This window comes from Thunnus albacares, chromosome 6, assembly GCF_914725855.1.
Source record: "Thunnus albacares chromosome 6, fThuAlb1.1, whole genome shotgun sequence".
Classification (NCBI taxonomy): domain Eukaryota; kingdom Metazoa; phylum Chordata; class Actinopteri; order Scombriformes; family Scombridae; genus Thunnus; species Thunnus albacares.
This window is the reverse complement of record NC_058111.1, coordinates 35,178,203-35,195,676: the sequence shown is the minus strand read 5'-3', so window position 1 is coordinate 35,195,676 and position 17,474 is coordinate 35,178,203. Positions and strand designations below refer to the sequence as shown.

At 39.8% G+C, this 17,474-nt stretch overlaps 1 protein-coding gene across 2 annotated transcripts in view; it reads right to left on the bottom strand.

Annotated features, from left to right (window-relative positions):
• Positions 1-12,983, bottom strand: part of gal3st2 (galactose-3-O-sulfotransferase 2) — a 38,324-nt gene extending 25,341 nt beyond the window's left edge. For both annotated transcript variants that reach the window (XM_044355139.1, XM_044355140.1), the window contains exon 1: positions 12,847-12,983. In XM_044355139.1, coding sequence (XP_044211074.1) covers positions 12,847-12,902 — 56 coding nt within the window. In that variant the 5' untranslated portion in view covers positions 12,903-12,983. The remainder of the gene's footprint in view (positions 1-12,846) is intronic.
• Between the last annotated feature and the right edge of the window lie 4,491 nt (positions 12,984-17,474).

The window sequence follows — 17,474 nt, the reverse complement described above, 5'->3', positions numbered from 1 at the left end:
GGATGTATGCTGTCTCTCTAATCAGACCAGGTTTTCCCCAGAAAGTCAGCCAAATATCTACAAAGCCTATGTCATTTGCTGGACACCACCTATAAACAGTATTGCTGTCCTTACACTCTGCTGCTGTAACAGCAAAAAGAAAACAAATCTTTGCGATTTGTTCAGCAGGAGGTTAAAAAGTTAGAAAAAGGCTTTTGTATATTGTATCTCCCTGCAACCCTCCAAAACACTGATGCAAATCTCTCTCTGTTAACTCAGGCAGTAACTCTGTCCTGCAGTCTCCGTCTGTCTCTGTGTCAGAGTGTAGATTTGTTGTTGGAGCAATACTGAGCCTCCTCTGCCAAGATGAACTCCTGGAAGCACTCAACAGCTGTGGGTACTGCTTGAATAAACACAATAACACACACATGCAAACAAACTCTTTACTGCTCCCTTTACAGGGCTCTATTCTGATGGTTAAGGTCAATATTGTCCAATTCTAGTCCAATTTTAGTGTCCCATTTTGTTTCCGAGAGAGAGAGAGAGACTGAGGTGGTGGAGGGGGTTACATGCAGGACCCTGGCCTGAACTGAAGTGAGCGCAATGTGGTTATACTGCATGGTATGCGTCTCGACGCCTCGTGTTGTTGGAAGAATTGTAATATGAAACATCTGTGCAGGAAGTGTTGACTTTCAATAATGGTAGCTTAACAGCAATAAAAAACAGCAAAGTGGAAGCAAATGGAAATAATAAGTGAATGAAAACAGTATTTCTGTTAGAGAAGAAGTGTTTTCAGCAGAGTGGTAAGTATGACATGACTCTTTGGTGGAAATGTACATTATACTGAATTAATGAAGAAAATAGGTAAACATGGACAAAATGTTGAGTTTAGGAGAAATCAGAACTAAAGGCCTGTCTCTAATATAAGCTTGTAACAAATTACAATATTCTCCCTCTTACCTGCATAAGATTTTGGCTACTGACTGCTCTCCAACACCTCAGTGCAATTAAGAACCCAAAAGTCCAAGTTTCAGGACCCAGAAGGGAATAGCTGGGGCCAGCTAACATCTATATCTGTTTCCACACAGCAGAGAAGTGGCCGTTGACTTTGTCATGCTCTGTGGTTTGATGTCTAAGCAGTCTGAGCTTTCTATAAACAGAACTCAGCAGTCAGCCACAGTCCAGATGGGGAAGAAATAAGAGAATTGGTTAGCCAAATCCCAAATCCTGTACAGTACAATGACTAAAAAGAAATTCTGTGAAACCATCTTTAGATTACCAACTCATGTTCTCCACCCTGAATATCAGTTTCTCCCCTCCTCCTAGGTAGGTGGTACAGAGTTCCACTAAGCAGACACCACAGTTTTAAAAATTCCTTTGTCCTCCTGTCCAAAACACCACTGTTGGGCCTCATACTCCATGTGCATCAGACAAAGGCAGGCCTGCATGCAAGTCACAAAGCCTGATAACAAGAAAGGGCGCCCAGGACAATGGGAGTCCATTTTGGACTCCCATTGTCATTTCAGCATCAATATTAGTGTTCACATCTCACTATTTTTGGGGAGAACATACACACAGACACAGGCAAACTCAATAAGTAAATGAGCCTACATGTCTGCACCAAAGACTATAATCCTAACCTATTTTTAGATTTGGACATTTTCTACAATTAAAAACATTAGTGAGAATTGAATGTGTGTATTATGAACAGAAAAATACACTTTTAACTCATTTTAGCCATGGTTTGATCAAATAAAAAAGGAGCAAATGCAGACAAGACTTCACCCATATTCAACTGAACACATTTGGACTTGGATTCCAGGTCTGGTCAAGTGCACGAACATGAAACATGACAAACATATAATCTACCTGGGCCTCATATTGAAAGCAGAATGTTAGCAGAGCAGCAGCAGCTTCAATCCTCAGTGTCTACACCAGGATGTGTTCAGACACAGTATAGAATGTAGTTCACCCACGTGAAGTAAAGGAAAAGTCATGGGGTCACCAAAGTCTGTAAGGTTCATCCTCTGGGAACACTGAATGTCTAAACACAAGACTAGGTCAAAACCAAGTATATGGCTGGACCGTATATGGTCAGTGTGTGAAATTGTGGCCAATTTGTTACAGGGAGAGTCAGTGTTAGTGTCTATAATATGTATTCCTAGATATTAAATGTTCATCTGCATTTTTCTGTAGTGGTCCTGTGCACCTTTCTGCCTCTTTCCCAGTCAATGATTATGGAGGCTGTGGTGGAAATTGTAAATGAAAGTTTTGATAGCATTTTGGTTGCAAATTCAAGAGGCTTATCTCTGCCTGGTTACTGCAGTTACAGTCAAATCAAGCGCACCTTCAGAGTAGCTGCCCCATACTCAACTGATATAACGGCTACATGAACATGGATCTCATGTTTTACCTGCAACACTTGTGTTTTAATGCTGTTGTTCATCGTTTGTGATGTGAAAACATCAGAGAAATGAAAAGCTTGCGTGTTATTAGTTCTGCAGAGTATCTGTCCTGCTGGCTGCTGATAGCACTGTCAGCCAGAGAGATGGTGGTTCATTTTGAAAGAGCAACGGCCAATAGGGACAACTGTGCTTATAGGGCTGGTCTGTGGCAAGTCCAGCCAAAAATTTCATGTTAATCCATTACATAGTTGTTGAGATATTTCAGTCCAAATTTTCAGTCCAAAGTGGAGGACTGACAGACAGACTGACATGTTATCCCACCAGCAAGCCACCAGCATGACTACAAACCTGAATAAAGGAGTGGGAAAACAGAGGGAATGCAGATGCTTCCACACAGGTCACAAGGGCTAACTGAATTGGTTTGATGAGGATCACTGATATTTAGAGCTGAAGCCAACAGTTATTTTAATCATCAGTTAATCTGCTGATTATTTTTATGATTAATCAATGAATCCTCTTGTCTGTAAAATATCAGAAAAAATAATACAATTTCTCAGAGCTCAGGGTGTCTTCAAATGACATGTTTTGTCTGCCTAACAATCCAAAACTGAAAGATTTTTTTTTAAAGAATATATAATTATATTATACAAACAAAATAAATGCTCATATTGGGGAAGCTACCAGCAAAATGTTTGGTACTTTTACTTGATAAAGGACTTGAGTGATAAATGGATTAACAACACACAAACACAAGTTTTACATGATTCATTTCTGTCATTTGACTAATTGAATAATCAGTCATTTCAGCATCAATATTAGTGTTCACATCTCACTATTTTTGGGGAGAATATACACACAGACACAGGCAAACTCAATAAGTAAATGAGCCTACATGTCTTCACCAAAGACTATAATCCTAACCTATTTTTAGATTTGGACATTTTCTACAATTAAAAACATTAGTGAGAATTGAATGTGTGTATTATGAACAGAAAAATACACTTTTAACTCATTTTAGCCATGGTTTGATCAAATAAAAAAGGAGCAAATGCAGCACAATCTGGAACATCCAACTGAAGCCTGGGTAACACTTCATTTAGCATTCATAAGCAGACCATAAAACAGTTTTGTTAAATTAAGCCTGTTGTAAGCAGATCTGTGTTTATGAATGTATTTGCTAACAGCTAAACTCCTTCTGTGGACACCCACAAGTGTTTGCTGCTCCATAAACAGATGATGAATGACAATATAGTAAAACACAGTTGTAATAATATAAAATGTCTTCATATGAGTGCTTATAACTGTATATCAAATACTGTACATTAATTAACACAAAATGTTCAAATGTAAAACTGTTTTAAACAGCACTTGTATGTTGTCTACTCTGTGTTTGTCATTTGTCCAGTTAAGTGTTGTGTATGCACTGTGGCTTTTATACAAATGATGTTCCTAACAGATAAATAGGTTTATTTTTTTTGAAAATGTCCTGATATCTGCTTATAACTACATTATAGTGTGTTATAAACCATTTATTAAAGGTTTGTGTACTGCTTATAAATGCTAAATAGGGGGACATAAAGTGTCACCATTCTTATTCAAGTCCAGCTCTCTTCAGTAGTGTTATTCTGATGCTCTGATTATACAGTCACTACGACATTAGTTTAGATCTGTAGTCCACTGTTTACTGTGGTTGGAGCAGAGAGCTGCTGACTGTCAGTGTATCCTCACACAGCACCAGTCACAATAGTTAGATGAACAACAGCATTAAAACACAAGTGTTGCAAGTAAAACATGAGATTCATGCTCATGTAGCCGTTATATCAGTTGAGTATGGGGCAGCTACTCTGAAGGTGCGCTTGATTTGACTGTAACTGCAGTAACCAGGCAGAGATAAGCCTCCTGAATTTGCAACCAAAATGCTATCAAAACTTTTATTTACAATTTCCACCACAGCCTCCATAATCATTGACTGGGAAAGAGGCAGAAAGGTGCACAGGACCACTACGGAAAAATGCAGATGAACATTTAATATCTAGGAATACATATTATAGACACTAACACTGACTCTCCCTGTAACAAATTGGCCACATATATGAAGTTTGCTGCCTGTTTAATTGTGTTCACCACGCTAGACTATTTTTGTGTTTGTCCTGCTCACGATTACTGCTGTGTTTGTGCCACCGTGAGTGAGAAAGTAAGTTGCTTTGTCGATCAGAAACCAGACAACATGCATTACAGACTGCCAACCACCAGGCGGCATCTTGTTATTGTCTGACCAAGACACCGCCGTCACTTTGCATTCACGCATACACGCATTCACCTGCATGTGTTCACCTTGTACATAGCTGTTTATGTGTTTGCTTAGGTAGAATTAGATTTTAGGACAGTGGTTTATTGAATGAAGCATTTGTTAACTTTGTTAATTCTGCTAAGTCTAATAAATACTGTTATATTCTTAAAGAGAAGTTCTTTTATCATTATTGTGTTTTATATATCGTGAAAAGTGACGGATTGAGGGAGTCAGAACTTGAATTCACCCCTTCTTTGTTCACCTGTGAATACTGATATCCCTCGGATATTCTAGGTGAACTCTTTTATGAGACTGCCTTGTTTGGTTATTGGTCCTGGTTTCCGGGTGGTTCCCTGTAATTGTTAATTCATATTAATAATTCTATTAGGTTTTACAATTAATGATTATCTCTGATAATTACTAAGTATTGCTAATAACCAACCGTGCTCCTCACAGATCTGACAGCTGTGTCCCCCCTGTGAGGTTCTTTAACAGTTGGTGCCCGCATTATTAATTAATATTAATAATATCTTGATTTCATATTCATAATGATCTATGATAATTATGAATTATTACTAATAACTCCTACCAGTCCCAACACCACCTAGGCTGAAATATGTGTACGCCATAGCTGTCCTTCTTGACATTGATCACTGTTATTGTACTATGTGTGCACTTTTTCTGATGTAGATGGGCATGTGCAATTGATAGATGAATGTATTTGCTGTTTTTTAATGTTGTTTTGCTGTGATTTTATACTATAGACACTGTGATGTCCAAGGCAAATTTACTACTGGGACAATAAAGTCTATCTCATCTATCTTATCTTATTACAGCATTAGCTAGTCACTGTGTGTCTCCATATTGTATTGTTACCACCGCCACTTCTGTCTACTCTATATACAACTCTGTCCATCCTTGAGGAGGTATCCCTCTTCTTTTCTCTTTCAGAAGTTTCTCACTTTTTTCTCCTAAATATTTTTAGTGAAGATTTTCTTTATTTAGGGATAGAGTATGTTGTATGCTGTGCAGATTGTAAACACCACTGAGGCATATTTGCAATGTGTGATTTTGATCTATATAAATAACTGTGATTTGATTTGACTAGCCACACAAACCATAGACATGCATAAAACACTTCTCCAGCTGAGTTCAGTTTGAGATGTCTATAAGGCACAAACAAGTAGAACACATCATTTATGTCCATAGTATCTCCTGCATCCTGATTCATTCATAAAGGCAAAAGAGTGGAGGTCTAGGGCACAGAGAAATAAGATATATCAGACGGGTCTTCTGGGTTCTGACTCAAGTTCACACTTGGCGGGTGTACTGCTGAGGAAGTGCAGTGTCGAGTGTGAAGTTATTTGGACATGCGTCACATTTAATAACTTTGCATAAACAAGTGAACAGCGAGCCACTAAGCTCCATGTCTGAGTGCAGCTGGGGCTATTTGATATCAACACTGTCACATCACAGCAGGACGGGGCTTCTGGGTTCTGACTTGCTGAAGGGGACAAGAGACACATGCCCTGCTCAGTTAAACTGCCCGAGAGATAAGAAGGAGCATACACAGCAGAAAAAACAGAGACGGAGGAACTATCCAATAGGAGCACAGACACATTTGATTGGCAGCAAAATCAACCAATGGAAGGCTGTAAACTGCTTCTATGGTTCAACCTCACTTTAGTCTCACTGGTCAAGTTTCTGTCTGGATTTAAACCATTTAATTTGTTAAATCCTTATTGTTTCAATTGATACTTTTGTCAATTGATACATATATATGTGGTTCTCGAGAAATAATAAGCAATCGGCCTGTTCTGAACAGGCACATTTTGACACTGCACTAGTCAAATCCAGAGGCAGACTTGAGTCTACTTTAAAAACGTGAAATTGTTTCTCCAAAAAATATAGAGGAGAGTGAGCAGGCTCTTGTACCCATTTTTGGGTTTGTATATGCACAGTACAAAGTACGCACAGTGTCCATTGTTCAGTTGACCTATCTCAAGCTTCTGTCAAATCTTCAAGGTGATTTCCATATAATTTGGAAATGGACTGAAACCACAAGCTGCTCTCAAGTTAGAAGAAACACATTTAATTGCAAAACACTGCAATATGTTTGGAAAACTGGTCAGCAGTATTGTGAAGTATGACCCTATTCTGACACTGAGCTCTGATGTTATGGTGGGAGGGCAGAGGGAGCTTACAGACATCAGAACAGGGAAATAAGGTTTCCTCAGGCTACAGCAACATCTGGAGCCTGGTCTATTCCTCCTCCAGGTCTCCCTCTGCAGCCCCCACAAACACACATGAACTTTTGCCCTCTGTGTGTAAGCTAAGAGGTAGCTTCAGGTAGGCAACTCTCTTTTTAAAGAATTCCAGGCATCTCTCTGCCAGCAGTGGTCTGGAGCTCAGTCAAAACCACAGCCAGTCTATGTGCAGATCAATGTGTTCTCCTTCCTCACTGTGGACTGACACTGCCTGGCCAGCAGCTGCTAATCTGTCCCTTGATAGAGATATCTTACACAGCCAGGTCACCCTGAACAAAGAAATCATATTTATGACCTAAACTAAACACTGGGCTGCTGATATGAAGCCTGAGGAGAATGTGAAACCAGCACAGTGAAGTGGATTTGGATCTGTTAATGGAATATTTAACACATCATGACACAACATAATGAACAGTAACACCAAATCAACTTACAAGTAACAGCCTGTTCCAAATAAAGGTCTGCTTCTCTCTGCCATTGATGTAAATAATGATTGATGATTGTGGGGTGGTGGAATTACCAGTTCTATAATGGCCTGAATGATAAATTCATTATGATGTACATTTCAATAGCACAGTACAACAACAGTCATGTAATACTCACCACGCTGCTGCTCTCACTCTCTCTTTTTTAACACAAATACTGTTTTCATTCACTCATTAATTCCAGCTGCTTTTAATTTGCTGTTTTTTAAAATGCTGTGATGCTACCATCAATGAAACACAAGACTTCCTGCAGATGTTTCACATTAAAAGTCTGCCAGTCAGGCAGGCTTTGAACTTAACACTAACATCAGCATGCTAACATGCTCACAATGTTAATATACTGATGTTTTACAGGTATAATGTTTCCAATGGTCACCATCTTAGATTAGCATTTTAGCGTGCTAATATTTGCTAATTAGCACTAAACACAAAGTACAACTCAGGCCCTGTTTACACCTGGCATTGACATCCGCCTCTGGTGATCCGATCACAAGTGGACAGTTCTAAGTACGTCTGTTTACACCTGGCATTAACATGCATCTCCACATGCGTCCTGAGTGACCACTTGTGATCAGATCTCACTTCCCTGCTCTATATGCAAATAAACACGGACATCATTTCCATTTGCAAAGACCAAATTCATTCGTTATTAACCAATAGGAGGAGCGGGGGTCCCTATACCCTATGTCCATAGCTGTGGTCAACTTGTTTGATAACAGGATAAACAAATATATATATATATATATATATATATATATATATATATATATATATATATATATATATATGTAGAGAGAGAGAGAGAGAGAGAGAGAGAGAGAGAGAGAGAGAGAGAGAGAGAGGGATATGTGCAGCGATCTCCCCGCAGCTGTGTCTCTCTCGCTGTGCACATTTACACACAAGACACAGCAGCATAACTTCATCGATTATTTAAATCTCTGACACGCTAACAGCATCGGCCAGGATCTAATGTTAATTAATGTTCTGTATTCCTCTACACATCCAGTAGATCAGCTGTTACACACACAGTCCAGGTTGATACTGTTTTGAGTAAAGCAGCCGTCCTCCTGATAAATTCTGAGCTCATTATGTCGAGCAGCGCAGCAAAACTAAAACGTGTGGTTATCAACTTGACAGGACAGAAGAAACTATCCAGCAACGTTTAGCTTCTGAAATATTTTTTAGAAAGACAAGCAAAAATTGAATTTAATTAATTCAATTTAATTTCTATTCTAATTGTCGATTTGAGAAGGGAAACTGGTTAGGGGAACGGGAAAAACAGGAAAAAACGAGAGGTGGATTACATTTTTAATTCACATGAAAAACAAAATAATTTGTTCATCCTGTTATCAAACAAGTTGAACAGCTTTGGATGGAGGGTCTTGTGCCTAGTCTGCCGGAAAATAGAGGACGTCAGTTGAGTAGGTGGTCCTTCAGTGTGGCCCAGGATGCATTGCGTTTGCACTACTGAATGAATGTGGCCACATGCGGCCCAGACCGTCTCCAAATGTGGTCTGAGTGATCAGATCTCAATCCGTCCTCAATGTGTCTTGGGTGTGTTTACACCTGTATTTAGAGCCGTCCACTTGTGATCGGATCACCCGAGACGGATGTTAATACCAGATGTAAACAGGGCCTCAGACTGATGGGAATGTAAATGGTTTTGATGAAAAGTCAGAGGATCACCAGTTCATGCTGTGAGGAATATGAATGTCTGTACCTAATTTCATGGTCATCCATCCAACACTTTTTGAAATATTTCAATCTGAACCACAAATGTTAACCTCATGATGGCACAAGACAAAAAAATCAGGGGATCACAAAAGTTATACAACTCATCCTCTCAGGACCATGAAGGTCAGTACAAAAGTTCATGGCAATAAGTCCAATAGTTGTTGAGGTATTTCAGTCTGGACCAAAGTGGTAAAAACATGGACCAGGCAACCAACCAAAGAATCCAACACTCAAATCGCTAGAGCAATGACACCAGTAGGGCTACAAACTGAACTGAAGCAACAGTGACGTACACATATTTACTGTAATTAACAAGTCCGTCTAGGTGCTAAAAAATGACTACCATTCTTTATAACTGAAAGAACGACATCAGTGAGTTCAGTGTGTCACATTAGCAGCCTGTGTTAGGTTACATGGAGGAGACCTGAAACGTCTGCTCTGCCTTTGACATGTTGCACAACTTTTTGGGTTGAGCCTGTAGCCCTGACTGACCTTGAATTGGACTCAAGGTAACGAGACCAACCCACATGCACACAGTGCAGCCTACTGTTACACTTATCTGGTCCGATCAGCAGACCGTAATCTGATGCTGATAGGCTAACGTTTCACACTGCCTGCAACCTGCGATAGAATATCAGCAGAGAGCTGAGTGACATTAGCCAGCATGCGCTGATTTGGTCTTTTGATTTGGCTGCTGTGTGTTCACATGGCAGCTTATAGTGGATTCATGGGATTTTAGGGGTCATCCATGTGTGTTTAATATGTTTCATTTCTTGTCCAACCAAGGTAAGAATATGTTACAGCAGAGGAAGAATGCACACATACTTCCACCTTACAGCTGTCTGGACTAAATCCACCCAGCACTACACACTTCCTGACAAGCATTGTGTTTCACAGGAAATTACTTAAATTAAATTCATTATGCTGGGGTGTATTGTCAAGGGAAACAAACATTTTAAATCCAATGCAGTCCGACTGCAGAGTCAGGCGACAGACCTAGTCTGGTTATACTGTAACAAGACAGTTACAGTATAACCAGTACAAAGACAGTCAAATCTGGTCTGAACAGACCCATGGTTAATTAACCCTGATACAAAATGCAGTCAACTCGAACAGTCAAAGATGATGCACCACATGATCAGAGCTGGTAGTCCACTTGGATCCATATAATTATTTGACATATTAACACAGAGACTTGAGACCTGCAGCAATACAATCACACTCCACTCCATTAGGCTAAATACAATTTGGCCTGACTTGGATTCCAGGTCTGGTCAAGTGCACGAACATGAAACATGACAAACATATAATCTACCTGGGCCTCATATTGAAAGCAGAATGTTAGCAGAGCAGCAGCAGCTTCAGTCCTCAGTGTCTACACCAGGATGTGTTCAGACACAGTATAGAATGTAGTTCACCCACGTGAAGTAAAGGAAAAGTCATGGGGTCACCAAAGTCTGTAAGGTTCATCCTCTAGGAAAACTGAATGTCTAAACACAAGACTAGGTCAAAACCAAGTATATGGCTGGACCGTATATGGTCAGTGTGTGAAATTGTGGCCAATTTGTTACAGGGAGAGTCAGTGTTAGTGTCTATAATATGTATTCCTAGATATTAAATGTTCATCTGCATTTTTCTGTAGTGGTCCTGTGCACCTTTCTGCCTCTTTCCCAGTCAATGATTATGGAGGCTGTGGTGGAAATTGTAAATGAAAGTTTTGATAGCATTTTGGTTGCAAATTCAAGAGGCTTATCTCTGCCTGGTTACTGCAGTTACAGTCAAATCAAGCGCACCTTCAGAGTAGCTGCCCCATACTCAACTGATATAACGGCTACATGAACATGAATCTCATGTTTTACCTGCAACACTTGTGTTTTAATGCTGTTGTTCATCGTTTGTGATGTGAAAACATCAGAGAAATGAAAAGCTTGCGTGTTATTAGTTCTGCAGAGTATCTGTCCTGCTGGCTGCTGATAGCACTGTCAGCCAGAGAGATGGTGGTTCATTTTGAAAGAGCAACGGCCAATAGGGACAACTGTGCTTATAGGGCTGGTCTGTGGCAAGTCCAGCCAAAAATTTCATGTTAATCCATTACATAGTTGTTGAGATATTTCAGTCCAAATTTTCAGTCCAAAGTGGAGGACTGACAGACAGACTGACATGTTATCCCACCAGCAAGCCACCAGCATGACTACAAACCTGAATAAAGGAGTGGGAAAACAGAGGGAATGCAGATGCTTCCACACAGGTCACAAGGGCTAACTGAATTGGTTTGATGAGGATCACTGATATTTAGAGCTGAAGCCAACAGTTATTTTAATCATCAGTTAATCTGCTGATTATTTTTATGATTAATCAATGAATCCTCTTGTCTGTAAAATATCAGAAAAAATAATACAATTTCTCAGAGCTCAGGGTGTCTTCAAATGACATGTTTTGTCTGCCTAACAATCCAAAACTGAAAGATTTTTTTTTAAAGAATATATAATTATATTATACAAACAAAATAAATGCTCATATTGGGGAAGCTACCAGCAAAATGTTTGGTACTTTTACTTGATAAAGGACTTGAGTGATAAATGGATTAACAACACACAAACACAAGTTTTACATGATTCATTTCTGTCATTTGACTAATTGAATAATCAGTCATTTCAGCATCAATATTAGTGTTCACATCTCACTATTTTTGGGGAGAACATACACACAGACACAGGCAAACTCAAAAAGTAAATGAGCCTACATGTCTGCACCAAAGACTATAACCCTAACCTATTTTTAGATTTGGACATTTTCTACAATTAAAAACATTAGTGAGAATTGAATGTGTGTATTATGAACAGAAAAATACACTTTTAACTCATTTTAGCCATGGTTTGATCAAATAAAAAAGGAGCAAATGCAGCACAATCTGGAACATCCAACTGAAGCCTGGGTAACACTTCATTTAGCATTCATAAGCAGACCATAAAACAGTTTTGTTAAATTAAGCCTGTTGTAAGCAGATCTGTGTTTATGAATGTATTTGCTAACAGCTAAACTCCTTCTGTGGACACCCACAAGTGTTTGCTGCTCCATAAACAGATGATGAATGACAATATAGTAAAACACAGTTGTAATAATATAAAATGTCTTCATATGAGTGCTTATAACTGTATATCAAATACTGTACATTAATTAACACAAAATGTTCAAATGTAAAACTGTTTTAAACAGCACTTGTATGTTGTCTACTCTGTGTTTGTCATTTGTCCAGTTAAGTGTTGTGTATGCACTGTGGCTTTTATACAAATGATGTTCCTAACAGATAAATAGGTTTATTTTTTTTGAAAATGTCCTGATATCTGCTTATAACTACATTATAGTGTGTTATAAACCATTTATTAAAGGTTTGTGTACTGCTTATAAATGCTAAATAGGGGGACATAAAGTGTCACCATTCTTATTCAAGTCCAGCTCTCTTCAGTAGTGTTATTCTGATGCTCTGATTATACAGTCACTACGACATTAGTTTAGATCTGTAGTCCACTGTTTACTGTGGTTGGAGCAGAGAGCTGCTGACTGTCAGTGTATCCTCACACAGCGCCAGTCACGATAGTTTTACTTAGAAAATGACAACTTAAGAGAGGCGATGCTGTAGCCTACATGTCCTACCAACTTCCAAAACAGAACACGAGTTGACTTACGAGGTTACAGAGCTGAGAGGCTGGTCTCTGATCCATCTCCTCGGTGGGGACAGCATCTCCCCGAAACAACTCCCGCTCCGAATGTCTCTACGGTCCCCGTCCTGTCTGCCGTCCTCTCTCTCTCTCTCTCTCTCTCTCTCTCTCTCTCTCTCCCCCCCCCCCCCCCCCTCTCTGTGCATCTCTAGCTCTCTCACTCAGACTCCTCCTGCTGAAACATCAGCACTTCCACGCTCAGAGACAGAGGAGAAACATAAGCGTAAGAGTAAGGAGAGAGAGAGAACTGTTATGCTCTAAAGCGCTGAACTGCAATTCTCTCAAATTCAAATTTGCTTTCATGATATGACAATAATTCAGTTATGTTTGTAGTAATGTTTATCACAAAGGCAAGTTGAACAAGGTTGAATGCAAGTCTTTTCATTCAAAATGTAAGAAAAAAGACATGACACATTTTACATTTACATTACATTTTTCCTCAGGCAGTGACATGCCCTGACAGATTCTGCTGCTTGTATGTCAGTTCTTCCCCAGAATGAATATTGGACTTTGCTTTGGTCTCTCTTGGCATTTGAGTTTTATTTTGGTAAAGAACTTGGTTCGTGTTCCTTTCCACAGGCTGTAGTTTACTGAGTTTACTGTAGCAGGAAGTGTTGTTCTGTCAGTACCTCTTGTTGTGGCTGAACTGACACAGTGGGCCCTATTTTCGTGTCGGCGGAGTGGCGGAGGAGAGGCGCAATAGAGGGTGCGGCGGTGCTAATTCGGCACACTGCAATCTTCGTGCCAAGAATGAGTACGCCATCCGCCGTCGCCTGCTTAGAGCAGCTCAGCGCACTTATTTTCCATATTATTTTTGTCACTTTATTTGGTGAAGGCACATCTATATAAACCTCTCTATATCACACAAATCCCTTTATTTGTGTTTTGCTTGTTTTTCTACTTTCTCACTTTTTTCTGGTCACTGAATTGATGAATTGATGGGAGTTAATGGGTGATTCTTGTCAGCATCAGCAGCAAACAATAGCAGCAGCTTCATATTGTTGTTGACCCTCTGTCAGCATCTGAGCTAAGGAACTGGGCAGAGATAAGTTATTAAAGTGGATTATTTACATATGCTGTTGTTTTATTGCTGTTGTTTTAAGTTAACTGACTTAGTGTCCAGTTGTTGCTGCTGATAATACTGTGAAGTATTGTTGTTTGCTGCTTGATTGGTTGTGTTTATCATGCTAAACTGATTTGTGTGTCCAACTGCTTGGACTGCTTTGTGTTAGCCCACCATCATGTGTGAGACACACACACAGGCACACACACACACACACACACACACATTTGGTGAGCCAATAACTCAGTAGTGGAGGTCAGCTCTGTCTAAGTTATCTTATTGTTAGAGACATGTTAAACCAGCAGGTGCCATTAGCCATTGTCTCTGTTCTGATCTCACGGTGACGTCCGCCATCTTGTTCCTCCTCCTTCCTCTCTCACACCCCACCCCCCTTGCACACACACACACACACACGCACCTGTTGTTGCTGTATATTGTCTTGCTCTTTATAACCGCTCTGCACAGGAGTACAGAGCTCATGCCCGAACATGAGGGCTGCAGGGGTGCACTTGGTGGATTTCTGAACTGCCACCCGGTATGCCCACAGGACCAAGGGCAGATGCAGGTTTCAGTCTTGCTTCTGACGGCTGGTCAGGATAGTGAGCTGGGTGGCCAGGATGCAGTTAGAACATTCAACCAACCCTTTGCTCTGGGGATGTAGTTGTGTAGTCCAGGTCCTCCTGATGCTCATCCACCTGCAGACATCGCTGAACACTCCAGCCATGAAGTTCCACCCCTGGTCACTGTGTAGATCCTTGGGCGCACCAAAGCAACAGAACATCTCACTGACCAGGTGTTCGGCCGTGGTAGCGGCACTCAGGCCACTTGGTGAAGTAGTCCATGGCCACACGGACGTAGCGGTCGTCTGGGTTGGTGGTAGGAAAGGGTCCTAGGATGTTTATGCTCAAATGCTCTATCAGGCAAATGGATGAGTGAGCTGTGTTTTTTGACAAATTAACTTAAATGTTGAAAAAACAACAAGCTTGTTCTGTAGTTTCCTCAGCGAACTGGAAGGGCAGCTGGTCATTCTATAAAACTTTTCTGACAGGTTAGTACAGGGATTTCCATTCCATTTGCATCAATTAATCAATTATGTTTTGGATTTTGGGTCAATTGTGGATGAATTCAACAACAAAACGTGGCTTCCACTCTGATTTAAGTGTCTTATTGGCTTCTTTTCCACTGGCAATTGCAGCTGGGGCTCATGGGAATAGTAGTATTTAGGCCCATCTGCCATGCGAAACTGATGGACTCATGATTTCTGAGAAACAAAGTTTTAAAAATTGAAACTGATGGCCATAATATAAACCTATATGCAGAGAGTCTATGTGAACACTGAGAATATTGTTTAAAAACTTTACAATTCCATAGTTTTGCTTTTCTTCTCTGCTGTTGTCAGGCATGTCATGAAGGGGTGATGGAGGTTGTAGTTTTCCAGTTGGTAGGTTTCTGTAGTGCATCAGAGGCTCTGTCTCTGGAATAGGGTGGTCCATGTAAGGGCTCCATGATGGTCAGCTACCAGGACTCTCCAAGAATGTTAAATTAGAAAAGCTGCTTATTGAATTAGCCTGTTGGCATTTATGAGACTATTAAGTGTACTGCCTCAGAAATAAAATGACTGCTGCAGTTAGTCCATAAACTGTAGCACCCTGAATGTATTTTCCAGTCTTTGGCACCCAGTGAATAAATCCTCTGCGTGATAGTCAGTGTTAACAATTTTGAATCCAGATGTGTCCCTGCAGGCTCATTCTCCATAAATAGTCTTTTATTTGTCAGTAGTGACTAATAGTGTAAATTAACTGATCAGTCAAGTCAGCAGTCACACAGTTACTGTATACACATCTCCTCTACTCTGACCTCTTTTACTATGGAACACATGCAAATGTGTTCCATGTGTTATCATGCATAACTGCATGATAACACAATTGAACTTATGTTAACAAACCGCCTTTACTAAGAGTGTGGAAGGCAAGTGGATGTTTTTGAGGGACAAACACTCAGCAGAATGGATCAAAAGGAGCAAATCAGAGATTCATAAACTATCACTGAAATCAGTGGTCACTTCATCCAAATTACAAAAATAACATTTTCTCATTGGAACTATTTTGTACTCCACAGAGATGCCTGTGGATTATCCAGAGTAACAAGGAAACTATTTCTGGAAAGACAAGTTGCAGTTAATGTTTGTAACATTGTCAGTGTTTCAGTAAGGTTGCAACTATCACTGAGTACAATGAGGTCATGTCCTCAACTGTTTTTACGTGAATTTCAGAGGTTTAGCAATATTGCAGGGGAGTTTACATTCTACAGTTAAAGTTCAAGTTAAAAGTACACATGGTGCATATTTCTCAGGCTGATTCCAGTATTTTTAGAGTGGATTTCAGTGTGATTGCAGTTTTTTTACATGTCCATATTTTCTTAATAATTACCTGAAAAGAACTTTGTAATCTGGTGATAATTAGTGTAGAGGGAAAATAGAGACAAAGTTCTGAGAATGATATTTGAGTTAGACTTAATTTGATGAGTTTATAAGCAGATGTTGATTCTTAGAGGAATTCACTTGGGAAAAATATTATTCAAAAGCTAACTCAATAAATACATATTAAATTCTACTTCAACATTCCAATAATATTATGCATAATGATAGAACACTCACAAGGAGATGATTTTACTTTTGAAGTGCATTTTACTGTTAATTTACTTATACTTAAGTAAAAGTTAGACTTTTCATTGTTGTATTGCTTACTGCTGACATTATCATCTTGTTTCATATGTATTTTGTTGTGTTACTTTCCCATACACCAGATTTAACCACATAGTCCTAATGCTCCTTAAATATCCCCTCCAGTCATTTTTTAAGACATATAAAAAATACTCTGTTTTGAACAATAATGTGTGTCTGATATGGTTTTTCCACAAAAATGCTCAAAAATCCAGAATCTACTGGAGATGTCTCGTACTCCTCTGCAAAGTCAGTTTTCAACATGTGTGCACCGGAGGCTTCAATAGTTGCGAGCTCATAGGTAAACACACCTTAAAGCAGATAAATGTGAAAACACATGTCAAATTGTACACATACATCATTCTGCACAGAAAAGCTCAAACACCCAAAAGAAGTAACAAGAGAAGTAACACATTTTTGAACATTTACAGCTTGTCAGTATGTTTTGATTTTTGAGTTATCATCACCAATGTCTGATATAAAAGCCAAGATGACTGTTCGCAGGTTTACAACTTGATCCTCTTCCTGTACAATACACAGTCTATAACAATGCAGCAGTCAAGTCTCAGGCCAGCGCTCACATGGTATTTGAGTCCTGGCCATTGAAAGTACCCCCTTTAGTTCAGAGCAGTGTAGCCATTTTTTGTATCAGAGATGTTTTTCTTGGTGCCAAGCCCGCCCATATAATCTGCTGTCTGTGCCTCTCTTGTGCTGCTGTGAGAGGGGGTGGCATAAAGACTCAGGGCTTGAGGGGCGTAAGGGGGGCTTTTGGCCCACAAAGCCTCCTTTGTCTCCATGAACAGAGAGGTA